Genomic DNA, 16,936 nt, shown 5'->3' with positions numbered 1-16,936 from the left:
AAATCGAAATATTCCATTTTCGAGATTTCGTGCGTCTGGATGCCACCAAAGTTTTTATGCCACAATTTTCTTGAGAATTGGGTGTTTTATGGAGGTTTGTACTCACGTTGAAGCCTTGCACTTCACTGTCAATCGGAAATCGAATAATTTTTCCAATATTCAGCTGGCATCCAGACAACTTTGTGGATTTTTTTTCTCCTTTCTTTCGTGGGATATGCGACTTTGGAAAATTTTGTAGACTTGCCAAAACGGTTTATGGCATAATTTTAAGGGGTGGCATCCAGACTAGCCCTAATAAACAATTTCAGAATTATTTATGGCGTTCGCTAAAAGGTGGTTCACCATGCTCAGCATACAAAAATGCCTATTTCACCTTGCTTTTTCTGGTTAATGTGTACTCTTATTATAATCCTCACTAACCAAGGTTAGTAATTCTATGACAAGCAAGTGCAAAATCTATCTTGTATTATATCCTAAATAGGAGTTTCATGATCCCAATCCCCGACCAACCAGCTTCCAATACAGTGGTTTTACAGCCTACTTACTGTACGGTAGCTGTAAAACCACTGTAGGTGGAACAATAATATGCACAAGGATAAAAGCACCCGTCCATTAGGGTTAACCCTAACGTTAGGACGTTAATAGGTTATCAATTGCACTTTTCAGCTTTTTGGCATGAAACAAGTCACCAGAGCGCGTGGTTTTGACGTAATCTGTTTGTCAGTCCCGTTCGTGGATCACATCATCGATCGAAATGACGTTTAAACGTGTTTCGGCGTTTAGTAGTGGCTCGTATGATAGGTTAAAACCTGATCGTGTGACTTTCGACACACCTAAAATTGGACAGATTGGTGACTTTACTACAGTTATATGGAACCAAGTCCAGCTAAACCAACACCCGCGCCCAAGGAACAGCCCTCGGCGATGGCCGCGTCCACACTTCGTGCCATCGCCTCTAGTGCCAACCCCACCGTCGCATTCACTCGAAGCCCACCTCGGACCAGTGGGGGCCGAGGCGGCGTCAAGCGCACGCGGCGGAAAGAAGAAAAACTGGCTGATGAAGTGATGTTGGTTCAACGCGACATCCACCGACTCGAAGGCAAGCGGGACTGCATGCTGGACTACCCCATGCAGACGACGGCGTTGAACGATCGCAAGTCGACGAAGATCATGTACGAGTACTGCACCTTGTTCGAGTTTGGGTTCGATCACAAGAACAAGCAAGAGGGACTAAAGCAGGAGCAGTTTATCCGATCCATCATGCGAGAGGACCTGCAGATCACAGGCGTCACATTCACGTCCAAGGGCGTGGACAAGCTCATCGGCGCCCATCGCATGTACTCGTCTGTCCACATGAACTACAAAATGCAGTTCGTGACCTGCGAGAACGTGCTCGACGACTCGGGTGCTGTGATCGTGACCGAGCTCAAGACGATCATCTCCCAGCGCATCACGCGCAAGATGCTGCAGCTGTACTACCCCATGGTGTTTCAGCACGAGGCACTGGTCCAGCGCCTCCTCGGCCAAATGATCGACATGGCCGTGACCCAGCTGTACGAGTACGACAACCTCGGCCGCATCGAAGGCTATGTGCCGAGGATAGGGGTCCTCGAAGCGTTTGCAGACCTGCTGGAAAACGCAGATCTGGCCGCGCTCTGTGCCCTCGAGCACAAGCTCCGCAAGATCTTTGAATAACCAACCTTACAATTGTGCTAATGATGACCTACTAGTACTAGTTAGTATTTCCGTGCTCCCTGCAATTCCCTAGCCATCGAGAAACAAACACACTTGGCCAGTCGTCGTGTGATAAGATAGATGGAGGAACTGACTGCTTGACATATGTACTGTACGTACAGTGAACAGTACACAGTACACCAACATGTACTGTACTATTAATATTAATAGTATTGGGTACTTAGTATTAATAGTAGTACTAAGTACATTGTGGTCATCGGTTCCAGTTCGTAGGATTCCTATAAAGTCCCTTGCTTGAACGATCCAGATGAAGTTGTCAACTGTAAATGCCAGTAACTAGTAGGATTAATACTAACGTTCGTATGTGATTTGGCTGCCGATTTCTACTTGGAAGCACCAAATCGCCCTAGCAAAACAAACGTTCAAGTAGTCCCAACTACTACTATTAACATTACTACTACTAAGTAACAGTAATAAAGTCCAATATCTATGCCCAAACGTAGTCCCTATGAAAACAAGGATGTGGGCTCCCAGTTCTTCTTGTCTTCGAACCACGGCGCGTGCCAATTCACGTACAGAATCGGTCGCCGGACGCCGTCGGCCTTGGCACCTCGTGCCGCCGTCGTGTTGGCCAGACCCAGGTGCAGCACTCGGCAGTCGAACACGACCACGTCCCCCAGACCCACGTGTGGGCGGATCGTCTTGGCCATGCACTCGTCCACGCCGCGCCCGTCCTCGGCCATCATCCGCGCGCACGTGGCGAGGCGGTGAGACTGGACCACGAACGCCGTCTGACCGGCGGCGAATCCGCCTTCGTCTCCGCAGGCCGGCAAGAACACATGCAGCAGATGGGGAGGGGTGTCCAGTGTGTTGAAGAGGTGCGGAATGTCGGCGTGGATCTTCTGGTTGAAACAGCCGGGGGTGCTCACGATGGCCCCGACGTCGCCGTGAACGAGTGGCTGGCGACTGCCCGGGCCACCGAAGCTAAAGTTCCAGAGGCCGTAGTTGCCGTCGTTGAGCGGCCCCCCGTCCGGCTGCGCCACGTCCTCCAAGATGGCCAGCACGACCGGATGCCGCGGGTTGATGTCTCGACTGGTCCGGGCGGTGGGGGTCGGATGGGTCGTCCGGAGTGCCGTGAGCCGCGGCGTGTGGCGCAGGTCGCATCGAAACGCTTCCCTCGTCGCGAACTCAACAAAGTTGTGCCGCGGGGGCTTCTCGCCCGGGTTGAACACGTCCATGTCATGGCGGGCTTCCAAAGTGGCGGCGACGTCGGCAAAGTCGTCCAACGCGGCGGCGCCCCACGTCCGCACCGTGTCTGGATCGAAGAGGCCGCGGAGGATGACCACGCCGCAGTCCCGCAGGATTTGAACCGCCCGAGCATGCGACTCCACGGACAAGACGCCGTGCTGGCGCTCGCTGTACGTGCGACCGATGGTGACGGCGTCGATCCACTGACGCTCGACGTCCAACGCGAGGGACGTGGGCGGCTCCATCCGGTAATGCAAGGGGTTGGCGACACCCGCGCGTCGAGTGAGTGCGAAATGCTGGCGACTGGATGCGCCGATGATCGATCCGGCACTGGAGAGGGATTGGGATGTGCTCCATAGGTCAGATGCCCATTCAATGGACGTACCCGCCGGAATTTCGGTGATGACAAGGCCCCCTGGCAGCACGCGGTCGTGTAGACGCTGGGCAATCGTGGCAAAGTCGCCTAAAGCGGAGGAAAATGCGACAAGGTCCACGACAACGTCCACGGGTTCGTTTTCGTCCTTGATCAATGTCCAGCCTGCGTCGACGAGTCGTTGTTCCAGAAGTGATTGAACATCAGCGCCGGCGAGGACGTAGCATGCTGGAGGAAGCACCACATCCTCAATGCCATGAGCTTTTTGACGGTGAGGGTGGCGGCGCGCCATTTCAGTGAAGATGCTTCCCACTACAAGCATGGGAGTGCCTTGATTCTCCACCTCAATCGTTTCGTTCTCGTCATCGTCGCTGTCATCAAAGCAAGCCCAACCATCTTTGGTTGCTGCCATTTTCAATTGGTGATGATTCAATAGCAATCCGGATATGAACCCACAGCCTTGCCTTATCCGAATAGCGAGGGTCACATGATGGCATTTATTTAGAAATTCAAACGCCGAACTCAACCATCGGTGGCGGCCGCGATCTCGAGCTCTAGCAGACGGACATCAAAGCGTTGGACTGATCGACGACAGGCCCAGTCATGCCACGCCATTCGACTCATTTGAGTCTCGTGGAAGCTGCTTCGAACAATGCATTGCTTTCGCCACAATCAAGGCCGGCCTGTGTGGCAGCTTCCCCGCCTCCAACTGTCATTAGGTTAGATGACGATGAGCCCGAGAAACGAAAACACATTCCCACAGGTGCCACACCCGTCCGAGCGAAAAAGCGGACGGAGCCAAGGCGGTCGAGTCGACTTCTGCTGCCGTTGGAGATCGACGTCACTGGTAGAAGCATCATTGGTGCTACGCATGGTTTGGTTGAGATGATGTTCTAGGTTCCGCTGCTGCTACATCGTCACCAGCCCCATCTGTGATCAGTCTTGTTACAAGCAGTTCGGACGACAGCGACAAATCCATCAGTCCAAGTATGTCGATGCATCCAATTCAATGCACCATCACCCCACTCATCGTTATCCAATGCATGCTGCATGTAGAAACCAGAAAAGGTAGCAGCCACGCGGCGAAGCATAAGACAAGATCATCTTCTACGGTTATCCGCATTCACAGCGACGATAGTGAGCCAGGTATGACCGCCGCCGCATCCCGTCGTTTGCCCACTCACCATATCCGTCCTCGATAGACGTCGTCGATCTCACATCCCATCCTCGCACGCCCAACTGTGTCCCCCTCTGCCAGTCGGACGCCTTGAAGGTTCACATAGCCTTAACCTATCTACGTCCAGCGCATTACTTGACGGTGTAGATGCTGAACCTCGCGTTTGCCGAAGTCGAACGCGACGACCGAGCCATGTACAAGGTCACGGATGACGTTATCAGGGACGAAATCTCGTCGATTGCCAAGTCCAGTCTGGTGGAATCCACAGACCCATCCGACTTGCGCCACATGTGCACGTACGGCGAGATCGACGCGCGAGACTTCTCCGCCGTCATCATGCCGTTCCTGGACCTCCGCCCCGCCGACGTGTTCTACGATCTCGGGTGCGGCACGGGCAAGATCGTGCTCCATGTGGCCCTTGAAACCCTCTGCGCCGTGTCCAAGGGCATGGAGCTGATGCTCAACCGCGTAGTGGAGGGCCATCGGGCGCTGGCCCGCGCCGAGCGCCTGTGTCCATCGATTGTGCCGCATAAGACGATCCGCATCGTGCACGGCGACCTGTGCTGTCCCCCCGACGAAGTGAATATGGCGGACGCTACGGTCGTGTTCATCAACAACGTCGTGTTCCCGCCGGCGCTCATGTCCAAGGTGCTCGAGATCCTCGGCGACATGCAGCACCTCCGCCGCGTCGTGAGTATGCGGAAGCTCTGCGAACGACACCGCCCCGAGCGATGCCGCCGCCACGGCAGTCCATGCGTGGGCTTCCACCACCCGCCGGTGGAAGCCAAAGTGGGCGTGTCGTGGGCCAACTACGCCCCGTTCTACGTGTATGAACGGGTGGTGGCGGCTTGTGCATCGAAACAATAGCATCGTTTTTCACCGGGTATAAATACATAGACCCACATACACGCATTCTGGCAGCGGGAATACCTGAGGGAAGACCGTTCACAGCGTAGACATGGACCTGCCTGGCTTGGCTGATGTACTTGACTCTGCGGGGATTGCGACTTCTCGGATCGAATGTCGAATTGTGCGAATCAAACTTCAACGTTATAGTTAGGGATGGATCGTGCGCGACGACTAATTTAGGACATCGTACAGTATTTGCCAATTTAGGTCGAATGAAAATGGTCGTCATTTGAGTTTGCACCAATCATAAAGTGAACCTCTGAATTTCTATTCACAAGTTTATCAAAAAAGAAAGGTTTAATCTGCGACAGTTAATTTGGCACTCAAAATTATAGAGGTTCCGACTCTAAAGCGGTTTCGAAGGACACTCCACGCCTTGTCTAGTAAGAGCATACTTCAAGTACCAGATTTTAATCATGGCCTTGCTTTGGTTCAGAAATGTGAAACACCAACACAGGAAAACCATCGTAAGTGTCAGTGTACGGTAAAGTAAGCGCCCATGAGAGTCAAGTGTCGTGGTGGGGTGTGGGGGAAGGAGGCTGGCTATATAGTAGTATTAGATAAGGAAGGGTGGTTTACACAGCGTTCGACGCCGAGGACGCGGCTTTGGCGCACATTTTCTTGAGCAGCGCGCGGCCGTACGGGACGTAGCTGGCGCCGTACCAGAGCATGGCGCAGTACTGGATAAAGACGAGGAGGAGCACGAGCAGCCCTGGCTTGGACATGGTCACCGCCACGACCAACGTCAAGATCATCGTGGAGATCCAAATGCAGCAAGCCACGCGGCGGATGGGAAGGCACATGACCGTCAGCTGTTTCTTGAAGCCTGTGAGGAACATGGATGACGAGATGGAACAGATGTTGCCCAGTGTGTAGAAGAACGCAAAGCCCTTGACGTGCCGCGGACCTCCAAACATGAGCAGCGTCGCGAGGAAACTGAAGAGAGCGCCCGAGGCGTAGCATCCGACAGCCGCTTGGATGCGCTGTTTCTTGGACAAATTCGGAAAGCAATTGCACTGGTCCTGCATGTCGGTGAGTAGACCCTCCGACTCGGACTCGGCGCCAGTCTCGTCGCCAGAGTCGACATCGCTGACTGCCGCGGGATCCTTTGCTTCCGACTTGTTCACAGCTTGAAGGGCAGCTGCTTTGGCTTCTGTTGCCTTTATCTGAACGACGGATGCTGTCGCGATGGCCTTCTCCTTGGCGGCATTCGCCATCGGCTTGGCCATTTCCATCGCCTGCGCTCCCATCGACGATGCCTTCGCGAGCATATTTGGCTATTCTTGGATGAAAAAACCAGTTCTTCGATATCCGGCAGAAAAATGTAGTCCCTTTGGCCAATCAGAGCTCTCAAGTAGGATATCCCAATTTCGACCAATCAAATAATTTCATTCCATTAACATGTAAATATCGTCACAATGCTGCATCAATGCTTGGGATGCAAACTTCCATCCTTTGGGCGACCTCATGGCTCCAGTCGACCACCTTTTCCCGTGGATGGTCGTCCACGAGACATAGTCTATCTGGCCTTGGGCATGTCTTGCTGGCTGCCGCGTACGACTAGTAATATACTACGTAGTAGATAGTATAACTTTTCACAGTATCTACAAGAACTACGGCTACTACGCCCGCACAAAGTTTCGAGGATGCAATCGGTTGCCATGGACGATCATCGCGGCAACTTCGACGTCGTGGACGAGGTCCACGAAGGCGCGCACGAGCTCCATGGATGACGCGTACACGGATATGAGGCCATTGGTGTCGAACGTGAAGTCGGACGTCGACGGGATGCGTATGGTCTGACCAATGAGGCTTTGGACGAGGGGCTCGTTGTTGAGCACGCCGGGGTAGTACAGTTCGAGGAGGCCGCGTGATATGCGTTGCTTGACCATGAGCTGCAGCACGCAGCGTCCCAACACGAGACCGTCGCACTCGTCGTTGTAGACGAAGTGGCTGTGCACGTAGTCCATCTGAAAGTTTAAATTCACAGAGCAGTAGCGCCGAAAATTGTCTATAAAGAAGGGTAGGCCGATGATGCCGTGCGCGCAGATGTCCTCGCGCATGAACGATCGAATGAACGACAGTTGGGTCGGGTTGCTTGACTGGTACCCAAAGTGAAACATCTTGACGTACTCCTTCACGAGCTTCTCCGGTCGAGTCTCGTTGAGCATGGATGATGCACGCAGCAACTGGCGTTCCAGGTACACCGTCTCGACGGTCAAGGCCCCGACGTCGACCTCCAAGGTCTTGACGAGCATCTTACGACGTTGTACATGGGCGCGTTGATTCTCGGCATGTGCTGCCTGTCGTGCTCGCTTCTTCGCTCCTACATCGACACCCCCAGCCGTCCTCAGCACCGCATTCATGTCTCCCAAAGGTCAGTCACACAAATGACTGACTGTGTCGTTCAAACGTTGCTTCCATAAAATAGTTTTAAATCAATTTATATCATAGTTTTCCTTGTTTCAAATAGATTTGAAATGTTCCCCTTTTCACTTGACATTTGGCAATTACTCGGAACTCATCAATGATTAATAGAGCATAGTGTATACTAGTAGTACAGTATACAGATGTTCAATATACTCTTTTTAGCCAGAAGATCTCGTAAAACGACAAAAAGGCGTCTAGTACTACTAGATATTAATAGTAAGTAGTAGCCCCTACAAAGCTGTCATGTTGTTTGACTTCAAAATTGTCTCAACCTAAAGTATTAAAACTCGATTTTGGTGGAAATACAGCTGAAGATCATATTAATACTCTATTAACTGTAAAGTAGTATACTGAGTATTATATTAATACTCTATTAAAGTAATATACTGAGTATATTATTAATACTCAATTAAAGTAATACAGTATACTACTACCCCAGAGTATGAATGTAACCGTGAACGTTACACTATCAAATGCATGGGTTGGGACGCAACTACTTGCATGACGACAAAGGCTTCCATGCCAATGCAAAGGACCCTGCGGAGGTGGCCGAAGTAGTGGCAAGGCAGCAGCACAAGCGAACGTACAACCGTGAGAGGTTGCGACAGGAGGCCCTGGTGTACAAGGCCAGCGTGCTTGCATTGACGACCGATGGCCCGCCTCGTTCTACAAGTCAATGACGCTTCTGTCGTGGAAAGAGTTTGCGCAGGCCTTCCAAACGGACCGAAACATGGTCGAACACCAGCATCGCTGCCTCCAAAAGCAAGTGGCCGCCCTGGAATCGCCTCAGCACATGCTGCTGCTGTGGTTCACATCGACGCACTCCCCCGTGCACGCACGTCTCCAATCGCGATTGTTTCTCCATACAACACATGAAGTGTAGCGCTCTTGACGTACAAGCTCACGTCGCTCCTGGGTGATACCACGGCCCGATCGTTGGGCCTCGACTGGATCTCCAAGCACTTGTACCACAATTTAGATCCTGATTTCCTAGAGCGATGTCGTGTTCCTGTCACTGTTGATTTGTTCGGTGGATGAGCTGGAAGAGTACAAGGAGCGCGTGGAACCCATGCCATGATACCTGCCTGTACTTTGCCCATGTGGACGACCTTGCTTCGATTATGTTTCTTCTCATCCTCAGGACGCGGACCATGGCGACGGCCTGCGGTACTTGCGGTATGCGTCGCTGAATAGTCAAGCTCGCAACGACAGCTTCCACGAAATGATGCTGGTGCGGGCGTTCGACGACCCCTATCGATATGTGATTATTACGCACAGCATCTCAGACGATACTTGAAATGTCTCGAGGCCCGCCTGGACGGCTTGGTAAAGTTTGAGCTTCAAGGAAACACGCAAGTGTTGCGGTACCGTCGCGGCGGAAGCTCTGTCGTCGACGCATACGATCATTTGGCATGGCTTCCGTATGTGACGCATAGCCTGCGACGAGCGAGCGGCGAGAATTCACCCTGGAAGTCCAGTGTCCGACCCGTCAAGTTTGCCCACCTTCAGCGCCGTACCGATGCCGTTGCCACTCACGTGACATAGCGCGCTTACATCAAACACCCGACGACGTCGCATCTACTAGCACCATATGGTAGCTTTTGCATTAATTTATGGCTTGGCGGCAGTAGCTCGCTTAGCGCGAACGTCCACGCGTTGGCGAGGCGTGAGTAGTAGCCTTGACGATCTTGGCGGGAACGACTGGCGTGGCGCGTGGTGGGACGGCGCCACTTGTGACAAAACTTGGTTTTCGGGGGTGACTTGGTGGCACGGTTGGTCCTCGTCGTCCAAGCTCGTGGTGACGCACGTGTCACTAGATGCGCGGCCTTTGGTGAGTTCCATGATGGAGCCGCGGTCACTGATCGATCTGGAGCTGAGGAATTGGACTGGCCGTAGCTTGTCATTGTCAAGTTTGCGCGACGACGGGTGCGGGCGGTCGCTGTGAAAGGCACGAGTCGGGTTCATACGAATCACGCACGGCGTGCACAACCGAGTGGACTTTTGATGCAGCGAAGTGTACACGTCGGTGCATTTCTTGCAATAGTCCTACGGAGGACAGCATTTGGTGGTGAGGACAATACATCATGGAGGTGGGGTTGGTTTACGTGGAAGCAGCTGCCGCAGTAGTGCCTCCGTCGGAGGAACGTGAACTGCACGGTACACAGGTGACAGTGATTGGTCTTGGATGCCATGTATCCTGCAAATGTGATAATGGGCGACGATGGTTTGTGAGAGGCAGTCGGGAGTGTGGCGCCACTGACAGTCAACAAAACATGACACCCAGTAGTAGACATGCGAAGCGACACCCATGAGGCCTTTCTCGCTCAAAATACATGAAATCAGTCGAGGTATACAACAAAGCTATCAAAGAAACGGACTGACAGTGAGAACAGCAATGTGCGACTTTGAACTATTTCGACCAAAACGTTACATCAACAACACAATTTGTCAATCTCGTCCACATGGGGAAACATTGAATGGCAGTCCTGCATGTTTGCACGTCTAGCGAATCTCGAGGGCAGCCCAACGAGAACGAATGGCAATCCTCCATGTGCGTCTACTTACTGGTAGTGTGAACTATAACCTTCAGCAGACGATAGGTACTATATATATGCCAATAGCTCTTGATGGTTTACTGGTACCTTGATACAGGTACATGTACAGTACTGGGCGACACTCCTTGGTGAAGCGTGGCGTGTTTGCATACAGTGTACTGTAGGTTACGTACTCGGGAGTACTAGTAATTGAGACGGTCAGCATCGAGCTATTTAATGCGAGCGAATAATTATGGACACAGACAGGCCACTGAAGCGCACTGGAGTGTATGCACGTGAGTCTCTTGACAGCGCCAGTCGTCTGGTCTCCTAGCAAGTCAGAGTGTGAAGCGGCTGATGTCGCTGACATCACCCATTTCGAACGTCCAAGATATACAGTACCGAACTCGACACCTTGTTGCGACACGAGCGACGGCTCTTTAGACAACCAAATGCACACGAACAGTTCTTGGAAGTAGAAAGGTTTATAGACGCCAGCGGAATTACATGCTCTGATCGCAGGGCACTAAATACAGTACGTACAGTATTGCCACTAGTGTACCATCCAGTACACACATCTGACGTGTCCCCCCCCCACAACAAATCCAAGTTCGTGAGGGACACAATCCGATCAGCGGCGTGCGGGCCATCCAATTCAGACCTTGGCTACAGTAAATCGATCGGTTGATGGGACATCTTGGCACTGCTGCTGCCCACACTTGCTTGAAATACATGCTGCATATTATTACTAGAAGATTCGTTGTGTCGTGCCAGTTACAGTAACGTGAGTGTATAGCTTCGTCCTTCGTGAGAAGCGAGACAAGTACTGTACTATATGCCCAATTCCGACATGTCCTACGAATGTTGCTTCCGCGCCACACGGCGCTGGGCTTGGCGCTGTAGCTTTTGATCTTCAAAATACGCCGTCATGAACCGGTAGCTACGCAGGAAACTTCGAAACGTGTGACCTTGGATTTCCACGACGGTCGTCGGCTCTGTCGCCCGGACGCTAGCGTGGCGCTACAATGTCGACATCTGTCAACAGCGTCACACTGCACTGGGTCGTACAATTGGAGGGCTGGCGAGCCGAGACACGACCCCCAGCGGAAAGTAGTCGCCCGCGCCCAAGTGCTCGACGACCACGTCGTCCATGACGACTTCGACGGCCCCGCTCGTCACGATAAAGTACGAGTCCCAGTGATCCCCCTGCTTGTACACGACCTCCCCCTCGGCATACGCCTGGCGCTGGACGTGCCCGTGGGTGTCTTCGAGACACTTGATGATCTGGGTGTGGGCGTGGTGGAGGGTGTACTCTTGGAACCGGTCATCCATGCTCTTGTAGATGGCGCTCACGGTTGAGAAATCGTCCACGAGTAGCTTTAACACCTAAACACAGGGGAACAATAGGACCATACTTCTATGTGCGACTTTAGTTAAGCCAAACGGGTTGGACCTTGCAGGTGGGGCTCATGCACCAGTAGGATGAGACGCGGGGGTGGATGGTGCCGTCCGGGGCGAGCAGTTCCATCACCCCAAAGTAGTCCCCTGCCGCGAGGGTGCGCAGCCAGATCACCCGCCCGTCGTCGGTGTCGACATTGGAGTTGCTGTCGGGTGCTATGGCGTTCTTGCACACGACGTCGACGCGGCCCTCCATGAGCACATAAAAGTGCGGGTCGATCGCCCCCTCCTCCGACACGACGTCGCCTTGAGCGTACAAGGCGGACCGGAGGCTCGAAATCATGCGTTGGATGTCCTGGTACTGGATCAATTCCTTTATATGCACCTCATCCGGGTCCCCCCCCGCGGACCCGATCATGTCTCGGATTTCCCCGTCCGAGAGGTCATGTCTAAGCAAGTTTGTAAACAACTCTCGTCCAAAGAGGCACGTAGTCACCCGAGGGCCGTGGTCACTCGCTTGAGATCTGACCCAGAGATGTACCCCTTGCTATCTCGGTCAAACACCTCCAGCGCCGATGCCACCATGGCCGCCTTGGGCGCCGCGGCTTCAGGTTTTGAGCTCAATCCCCTCGCCAATTCTCTCAACTCGGTTGGATCCCTCGTTGATGTCGAGGAATCGTCGCGTTGAAGTAGCACCGCCAAGATGCTCGCGCGGAGGCGTTTGCGGCCGCGTTGGAAGCGCTTGAGGGCGGTGGCCGGGCGTTTCAGAGTGGATATGCGGTTGTTGGAGGGGGACAGCCACGGATGGGCCAGCGCCTGGTCTGCCGTCAGACGTTTTTGGGGGTCCGCTACAGTACGTCGTGGGTTTGTTTACAGGCAGGCAAAATCGAGGCGACGTACCGTCCAGAAGGCGCCGAAGCAAGTCTTGGGCGTCGCGGGTTAGATATTTCCACGGGCGAATCTTGGTGTTGAACGAGCCTTTCAAAATACGACGCCCAATCTAGAGTACATGTGATGTCAATGTGTGGATGGAGTTTTCGAGTGTTTACTTCGTCGTCGGTCAACGTGTTGTGCGTATCGAAGGGATGGCACCCGCAGAGCAAAATGTACAGCACCACACCCAGCGCAAACCTACCAACACGGTAAAGGATGCCTCAGGGTACGCCAGCGCGATCGCAGTACATGTCGGCTTCAGGGCCACTGGAGAATTCATTCCGAGCACTCGCAGCCAAGGTCTCAGGGGCACAGTACGCCGTGGTGGCCTGGAGAGGGGTGTCCAACGGCCGTTCGCCTTGCCGGAACGACACGCCAAAGTCGACCAAACACATGCGATCTTCGCACAGCTGCCGATCATATATGTGTATGACTACATACATACGCAAGGAAGCAACTATTGAACTGCGTTACCATGATGTTTTCGGGCTTGACGTCGCCGTGGACAATGCCTTTGCGATGTAAGTGCACCATCGCGTGGCACAGATCGCGCATGCCCACACTAGCCTGCCCATGACTTGATGAGGAAACAGAACTGATTGGTTCTAGGACGAATCGTACTTACTTGCTTTTCAGAGTACGCGCCGTTGGCCACGAGGTGGTCGAAGAGTTCGCCGCCGTTGGCGAGTTCTTGCACGATGTACCACGTAGTGTCGGTCTCGAAAACTCCACGGAGGGACATGATGTTGGGGTGCGACCCAGCGATGTGAAGCATCTCCACTTCAGTCCAGAAGGCCCTAGACAGATTGAAGGACAGAAGATGACAGTGGCGTTACTTGGATGAAATGTCCTTCTTGGCCAGCTCCTTGACTGCAACGACTTCGTTCGTGCCACGGTGTCGCGCTTTCCGAACGACGCAGTACCCACCTATATATACCACATTGTGTGCTGTAGTATGTGAGACATCGTAAGCAGTCGCACCTTCGCCCAAGATCTCATTGGACAACTCGTACACATCGTCGATGTTGTAGCCCAAGCTAATGTCGTCATCGCACGCGATACAATGCGAGGTGGTCGTTATGGCGGCCACTGCCACAAGTGCAAGCGCGAGGTTGACGATGGATGTCTTGCCGCCGCACATCGATTCACTTGCATGTGCCGATAGAGCCTTTGGCGCTTCGTGGCTCCAGACATGTCGCCTAGGGATTGATGTTGCCACTGGCCGGCCACGCCACCGACGCAAACCGCGCCACATCAGATTTGAAACGCAACAAGGCGCCAATAATCGGTTGTTTTTTTATCCGGAGTATTTGCGTTTCCGGATAACGACCGTCTTCAAGCTGTAAGTTGGATATCCGGATAGTTGCTGCTCGTCCGCACACCGAAGAAAGGGGCTGCCACAGAAGCATGGAAGAAGAGAAGCAAGATACGACGGTGGAGGTGGTGGCGGCCGCCGCGGTGGACGAACAGAAACGCTTTGAGATTAAGAAATGGAACGCCGTGGCGCTGTGGTCCTGGGATATTGTCGTGGACAACTGCGCCATTTGCCGAAATCACATCATGGATCTGTGTATCGAATGCCAGGCAAACCAAGCGTCGGCGACGAGCGAAGAGTGCACGGTCGCGTGGGGTGTGTGCAACCACGCATTCCATTTCCACTGCATCAGTCGCTGGCTCAAGACCCGTCAAGTGTGCCCCTTGGACAACCGCGAATGGGAGTTCCAAAAGTACGGCAGATAGAACGAATGCGCTTCTCATGCATCCGAAATGGCTCGCTAAGCAATTCATTAACCAAACTCTATCCTCTATGCATATGTGATCTTCGCCCATAGCATCACTGCGGGAAGATGTACATTGAACGAGCAGGACTACGTCAAGGTGGCCCGCCCATCACGTGCAATAGGGAAATGTTCGACTTCTATGGAGGAGCTTGGTTGAATTGGTAGGAATTGGACAGTGTTTACATAGCCAACCTTAACGTTACCGATTGCATGCATACAACTCCAATCTTTGGCCATCACGACACGCCGACATGTAGTTGTCCAAATTCAAAGGGCAAACGACACTTTTGACAGGTCAAACGGCCAATTGCATCGGCCATACATTATCAATTGGCTGCATTTGGACTGGTATCCACCAGTCCAAATTCACCTCAGCCACCGCAGGACTGTGAAGTGTCCATTTTCAGCTAGCGCCATGACAGATTGAACTTGGCGGCCGTCGGGTTGATTGAAGCCACTGGGCAACTTTTAGATGGCCATATGTCACGGCCATCGCTTCGTCAGTGCACCCTTCGTTGCGAAAAAAAACTGCACAGCCAAATGTCCTTTTCTGTCGTCTATCGCGTCGGTCGTACAGCGTTCCGTTCGGTGGAAGATACTCGACCATGGTCAGGTCCCTATGGGCCGCCGCAAATTCCATCGCGTCTACACTACACCCTTCTGTACGATGCCGATGAAGCACAAGGCTCAAGTGATCGCGTTTTTGCCGAATTAACCATGGCGTCGGTCGTGCAGCCTTCGGTCCGGTTCTGGTGCAGTCATCGAGTGAAAGGTGGCATGTACACGTGCGCGGCGTCCGTGGCGGAAGTCCATGCGCTGAAAGAGCTGCCATGTGCCTGTACTAACCACCAAACTGCGTGTACACGGCCATGCGTTGCTGCACAGTCCAACGCTGTGGGGTGCGTAATACCGAGGTTAGATGTCGTCCCAAGGGTCACACCTCGCAGCCATTTTAAATACATTCGGAGTGCAGGCGTTTACAGCAACTTCTCCACGGTAATACGGTCGAGGGCACGTGTTGGCCTCGATCGAGGAGCCAATGGATGACCCGCATTTGAAAAACAGTTACATGTGACACTGTTTCTTATTCTATTTTCGTGGAATTGGACTTTCAAGACAAAACCAAGCGGATTTTCATGTTAATCGGGCCAGAATTTTGATTGGTTGATATTATTCAACAAAGCGTCTAGATTGGCTACATAATCTCAATTGATAGCTTACCAGTAGTACTACAAACTACCCCACAGTCGAAGCTACGATTCGTGTCTGGGGGGTGGACGGAAGGCTCCCATGACGACGCGATGCAAACCAATTCCGTTTCCTAGCGACACAATCAGACCCAATATCAATAGGGCTGGGTCCTTGATTGACGAGCCCAGGAGTACTCCAGTGGGCGTCATGGCCGAGAACAGAACTAGACTCCCCACACGTCGGGTCTTCATGCTGGGGTCGCTGTAGTGATGGTGGATTTCAATGCTGAGGACCAAAGAGGACACGGTCTTATGAGCCAAAATGCCACTCAATGTCGTCCACGCGGGTTCGGCTGCAATGCCAACGCCAACTCCTTCCAGCAATGCGTGGAGCGAGAGCACGCCAAAGAGCACGACGACCGACATGGACGGATGGGGGGAACTTGGAGCTGATTGTTTCGATTTTGACACCGCCGTGGAGGTAGAGATCAAAGTGATGGAAGGGTGGACCTTGTGCACAGGGGAGTGGACGTGAACTTGGACCCAATGCGCCACAACTTCCAAACCAAGGACAAACAAGTACCCAAGTGCATACAGCGAATATGCCGTGGGGAAGATCATGAAGTCCACTCCCGCCAATGTTACGCGCGCAGTCTCGACTAACGCAGGAACGACATGTGCGACGGACCCGACGAGGAAGATGCCACCAACGACGATCGTAGACACGCCATTGTAAGCATCACGAAGCACAGGCATGTACATTGGAGCAACGCATCCGAGGACAGAGAGGTCCCAGATCACGCACGACGCTATCGTCTTGAAGTAAAGGTGGTCAGTAGTGTCTTCGTCCATGATAACATGCAGAACGCCAATTGCGACGGAGATTTTATTGCTCAACTTATCAATTCCCACTCTGGTCCAAAATAGTTGTCATGTTAGACTTCAAAATGAAGTATTTTGTCCTAAACTTACTCATTCGCGTATCTGATTGGTGTAAATGCAAGCTGAAGATCTCCTCTTTGATTGGCTACTTCAAGCTGCGCAAAATTCAAATTTTTGTCCAAGTTATCGAACTCGAAAAATGCCCTTCAAATTGGCAAAATGTTCAATCATCCGCCAGAGAATCAAATCTTGACTTTACACTTCCCCTTCTCACCCACTTGCTCGTCTGGTTGTCTAATACTCTTGAAGCACTATCAAGGCTCTCTCGCTCCTATGATGCTATATTTATGATGAAGCATGCTCAAAAGACACCAAACGCCATACGT

General features: G+C 52.7%; 9 protein-coding genes across 9 annotated transcripts; 5 read left to right on the top strand and 4 right to left on the bottom strand.

The window, feature by feature from the left end:
* Positions 1 to 870: 870 nt before the first annotated feature.
* Positions 871 to 1,695, top strand: H257_06348 (hypothetical protein; the record flags this gene model as incomplete). Its single annotated transcript, XM_009831539.1, has 1 exon — positions 871 to 1,695. One exon carries the CDS (start codon positions 871 to 873, stop codon positions 1,693 to 1,695), a length of 825 nt encoding a protein of 274 aa, XP_009829841.1.
* Positions 1,696 to 2,127: 432 nt separating this feature from the next.
* On the top strand, positions 2,128 to 3,739 carry H257_06347 (hypothetical protein). Its single transcript, XM_009831538.1, has one exon. It carries the CDS (start codon positions 2,535 to 2,537, stop codon positions 3,300 to 3,302), a length of 768 nt encoding a protein of 255 aa, XP_009829840.1. The 5' UTR covers positions 2,128 to 2,534; the 3' UTR covers positions 3,303 to 3,739.
* Positions 3,740 to 3,831: 92 nt separating this feature from the next.
* Positions 3,832 to 5,405, top strand: H257_06346 (hypothetical protein). Its single transcript, XM_009831537.1, has 5 exons — positions 3,832 to 4,163; positions 4,214 to 4,303; positions 4,373 to 4,462; positions 4,519 to 4,589; positions 4,641 to 5,405. The coding sequence occupies exons 1-5, from the start codon at positions 3,920 to 3,922 to the stop codon at positions 5,358 to 5,360; spliced, it is 1,215 nt and encodes a 404-aa protein (XP_009829839.1). The 5' UTR covers positions 3,832 to 3,919; the 3' UTR covers positions 5,361 to 5,405.
* A 504-nt stretch (positions 5,406 to 5,909) lies between these two features.
* H257_06345 (hypothetical protein) lies at positions 5,910 to 6,689 on the bottom strand. The gene has a single exon (XM_009831536.1). It carries the CDS (start codon positions 6,671 to 6,673, stop codon positions 5,978 to 5,980), a length of 696 nt encoding a protein of 231 aa, XP_009829838.1. The 5' UTR covers positions 6,674 to 6,689; the 3' UTR covers positions 5,910 to 5,977.
* Positions 6,690 to 6,982: 293 nt separating this feature from the next.
* On the bottom strand, positions 6,983 to 7,790 carry H257_06344 (hypothetical protein). The gene has a single exon (XM_009831535.1). The coding sequence runs from the start codon at positions 7,766 to 7,768 to the stop codon at positions 7,025 to 7,027; it is 744 nt and encodes a 247-aa protein (XP_009829837.1). The 5' UTR covers positions 7,769 to 7,790; the 3' UTR covers positions 6,983 to 7,024.
* A 718-nt stretch (positions 7,791 to 8,508) lies between these two features.
* H257_06343 (hypothetical protein) lies at positions 8,509 to 9,377 on the top strand (the record flags this gene model as incomplete). Its single annotated transcript, XM_009831534.1, has 4 exons — positions 8,509 to 8,671; positions 8,716 to 8,837; positions 8,974 to 9,063; positions 9,141 to 9,377. The coding sequence occupies 4 exons, from the start codon at positions 8,509 to 8,511 to the stop codon at positions 9,375 to 9,377; spliced, it is 612 nt and encodes a 203-aa protein (XP_009829836.1).
* A 28-nt stretch (positions 9,378 to 9,405) lies between these two features.
* H257_06342 (CAMK protein kinase) lies at positions 9,406 to 13,838 on the bottom strand (the record flags this gene model as incomplete). Its single annotated transcript, XM_009831533.1, has 13 exons — positions 9,406 to 9,878; positions 9,938 to 10,088; positions 11,226 to 11,386; positions 11,435 to 11,752; positions 11,820 to 12,213; positions 12,261 to 12,612; positions 12,665 to 12,764; positions 12,814 to 12,895; positions 12,947 to 13,107; positions 13,172 to 13,264; positions 13,323 to 13,494; positions 13,534 to 13,624; positions 13,679 to 13,838. 13 exons carry the CDS (start codon positions 13,836 to 13,838, stop codon positions 9,444 to 9,446), a joined length of 2,670 nt encoding a protein of 889 aa, XP_009829835.1. The 3' UTR covers positions 9,406 to 9,443.
* Positions 13,839 to 14,059: 221 nt separating this feature from the next.
* H257_06341 (E3 ubiquitin-protein ligase RBX1) lies at positions 14,060 to 14,511 on the top strand. Its single transcript, XM_009831532.1, has one exon. It carries the CDS (start codon positions 14,105 to 14,107, stop codon positions 14,435 to 14,437), a length of 333 nt encoding a protein of 110 aa, XP_009829834.1. The 5' UTR covers positions 14,060 to 14,104; the 3' UTR covers positions 14,438 to 14,511.
* A 1,115-nt stretch (positions 14,512 to 15,626) lies between these two features.
* H257_06340 (hypothetical protein) lies at positions 15,627 to 16,520 on the bottom strand (the record flags this gene model as incomplete). Its single annotated transcript, XM_009831531.1, has 1 exon — positions 15,627 to 16,520. The coding sequence occupies one exon, from the start codon at positions 16,518 to 16,520 to the stop codon at positions 15,732 to 15,734; it is 789 nt and encodes a 262-aa protein (XP_009829833.1). The 3' UTR covers positions 15,627 to 15,731.
* Between the last annotated feature and the right edge of the window lie 416 nt (positions 16,521 to 16,936).

This window comes from Aphanomyces astaci (assembly GCF_000520075.1).
Source record: "Aphanomyces astaci strain APO3 unplaced genomic scaffold supercont1.12, whole genome shotgun sequence".
Lineage (NCBI taxonomy): Eukaryota > Oomycota > Saprolegniomycetes > Saprolegniales > Verrucalvaceae > Aphanomyces > Aphanomyces astaci.
This window is presented reverse-complemented; position numbering and strand designations above follow the sequence as displayed.

Excerpts from the sequence above, each read along its gene's own strand:
- H257_06347 (XM_009831538.1), top strand. The coding sequence starts at position 2,535 with ATGCAGCAGATGGGGAGGGGTGTCCAGTGTGTTGAAGAGGTGCGGAAT.
- H257_06346 (XM_009831537.1), top strand. The coding sequence starts at position 3,920 with ATGCCACGCCATTCGACTCATTTGAGTCTCGTGGAAGCTGCTTCGAAC. Across the intron at positions 4,164-4,213 it reads GTTGGAGATCGACGTCACTG|GTTCCGCTGCTGCTACATCG; the intron begins GTAGAAGCATCA and ends ATGATGTTCTAG. Across the intron at positions 4,590-4,640 it reads GCCAGTCGGACGCCTTGAAG|ATGCTGAACCTCGCGTTTGC; the intron begins GTTCACATAGCC and ends TTGACGGTGTAG.
- H257_06345 (XM_009831536.1), bottom strand. The coding sequence starts at position 6,673 with ATGCTCGCGAAGGCATCGTCGATGGGAGCGCAGGCGATGGAAATGGCC.
- H257_06344 (XM_009831535.1), bottom strand. The coding sequence starts at position 7,768 with ATGAATGCGGTGCTGAGGACGGCTGGGGGTGTCGATGTAGGAGCGAAG.
- H257_06341 (XM_009831532.1), top strand. The coding sequence starts at position 14,105 with ATGGAAGAAGAGAAGCAAGATACGACGGTGGAGGTGGTGGCGGCCGCC.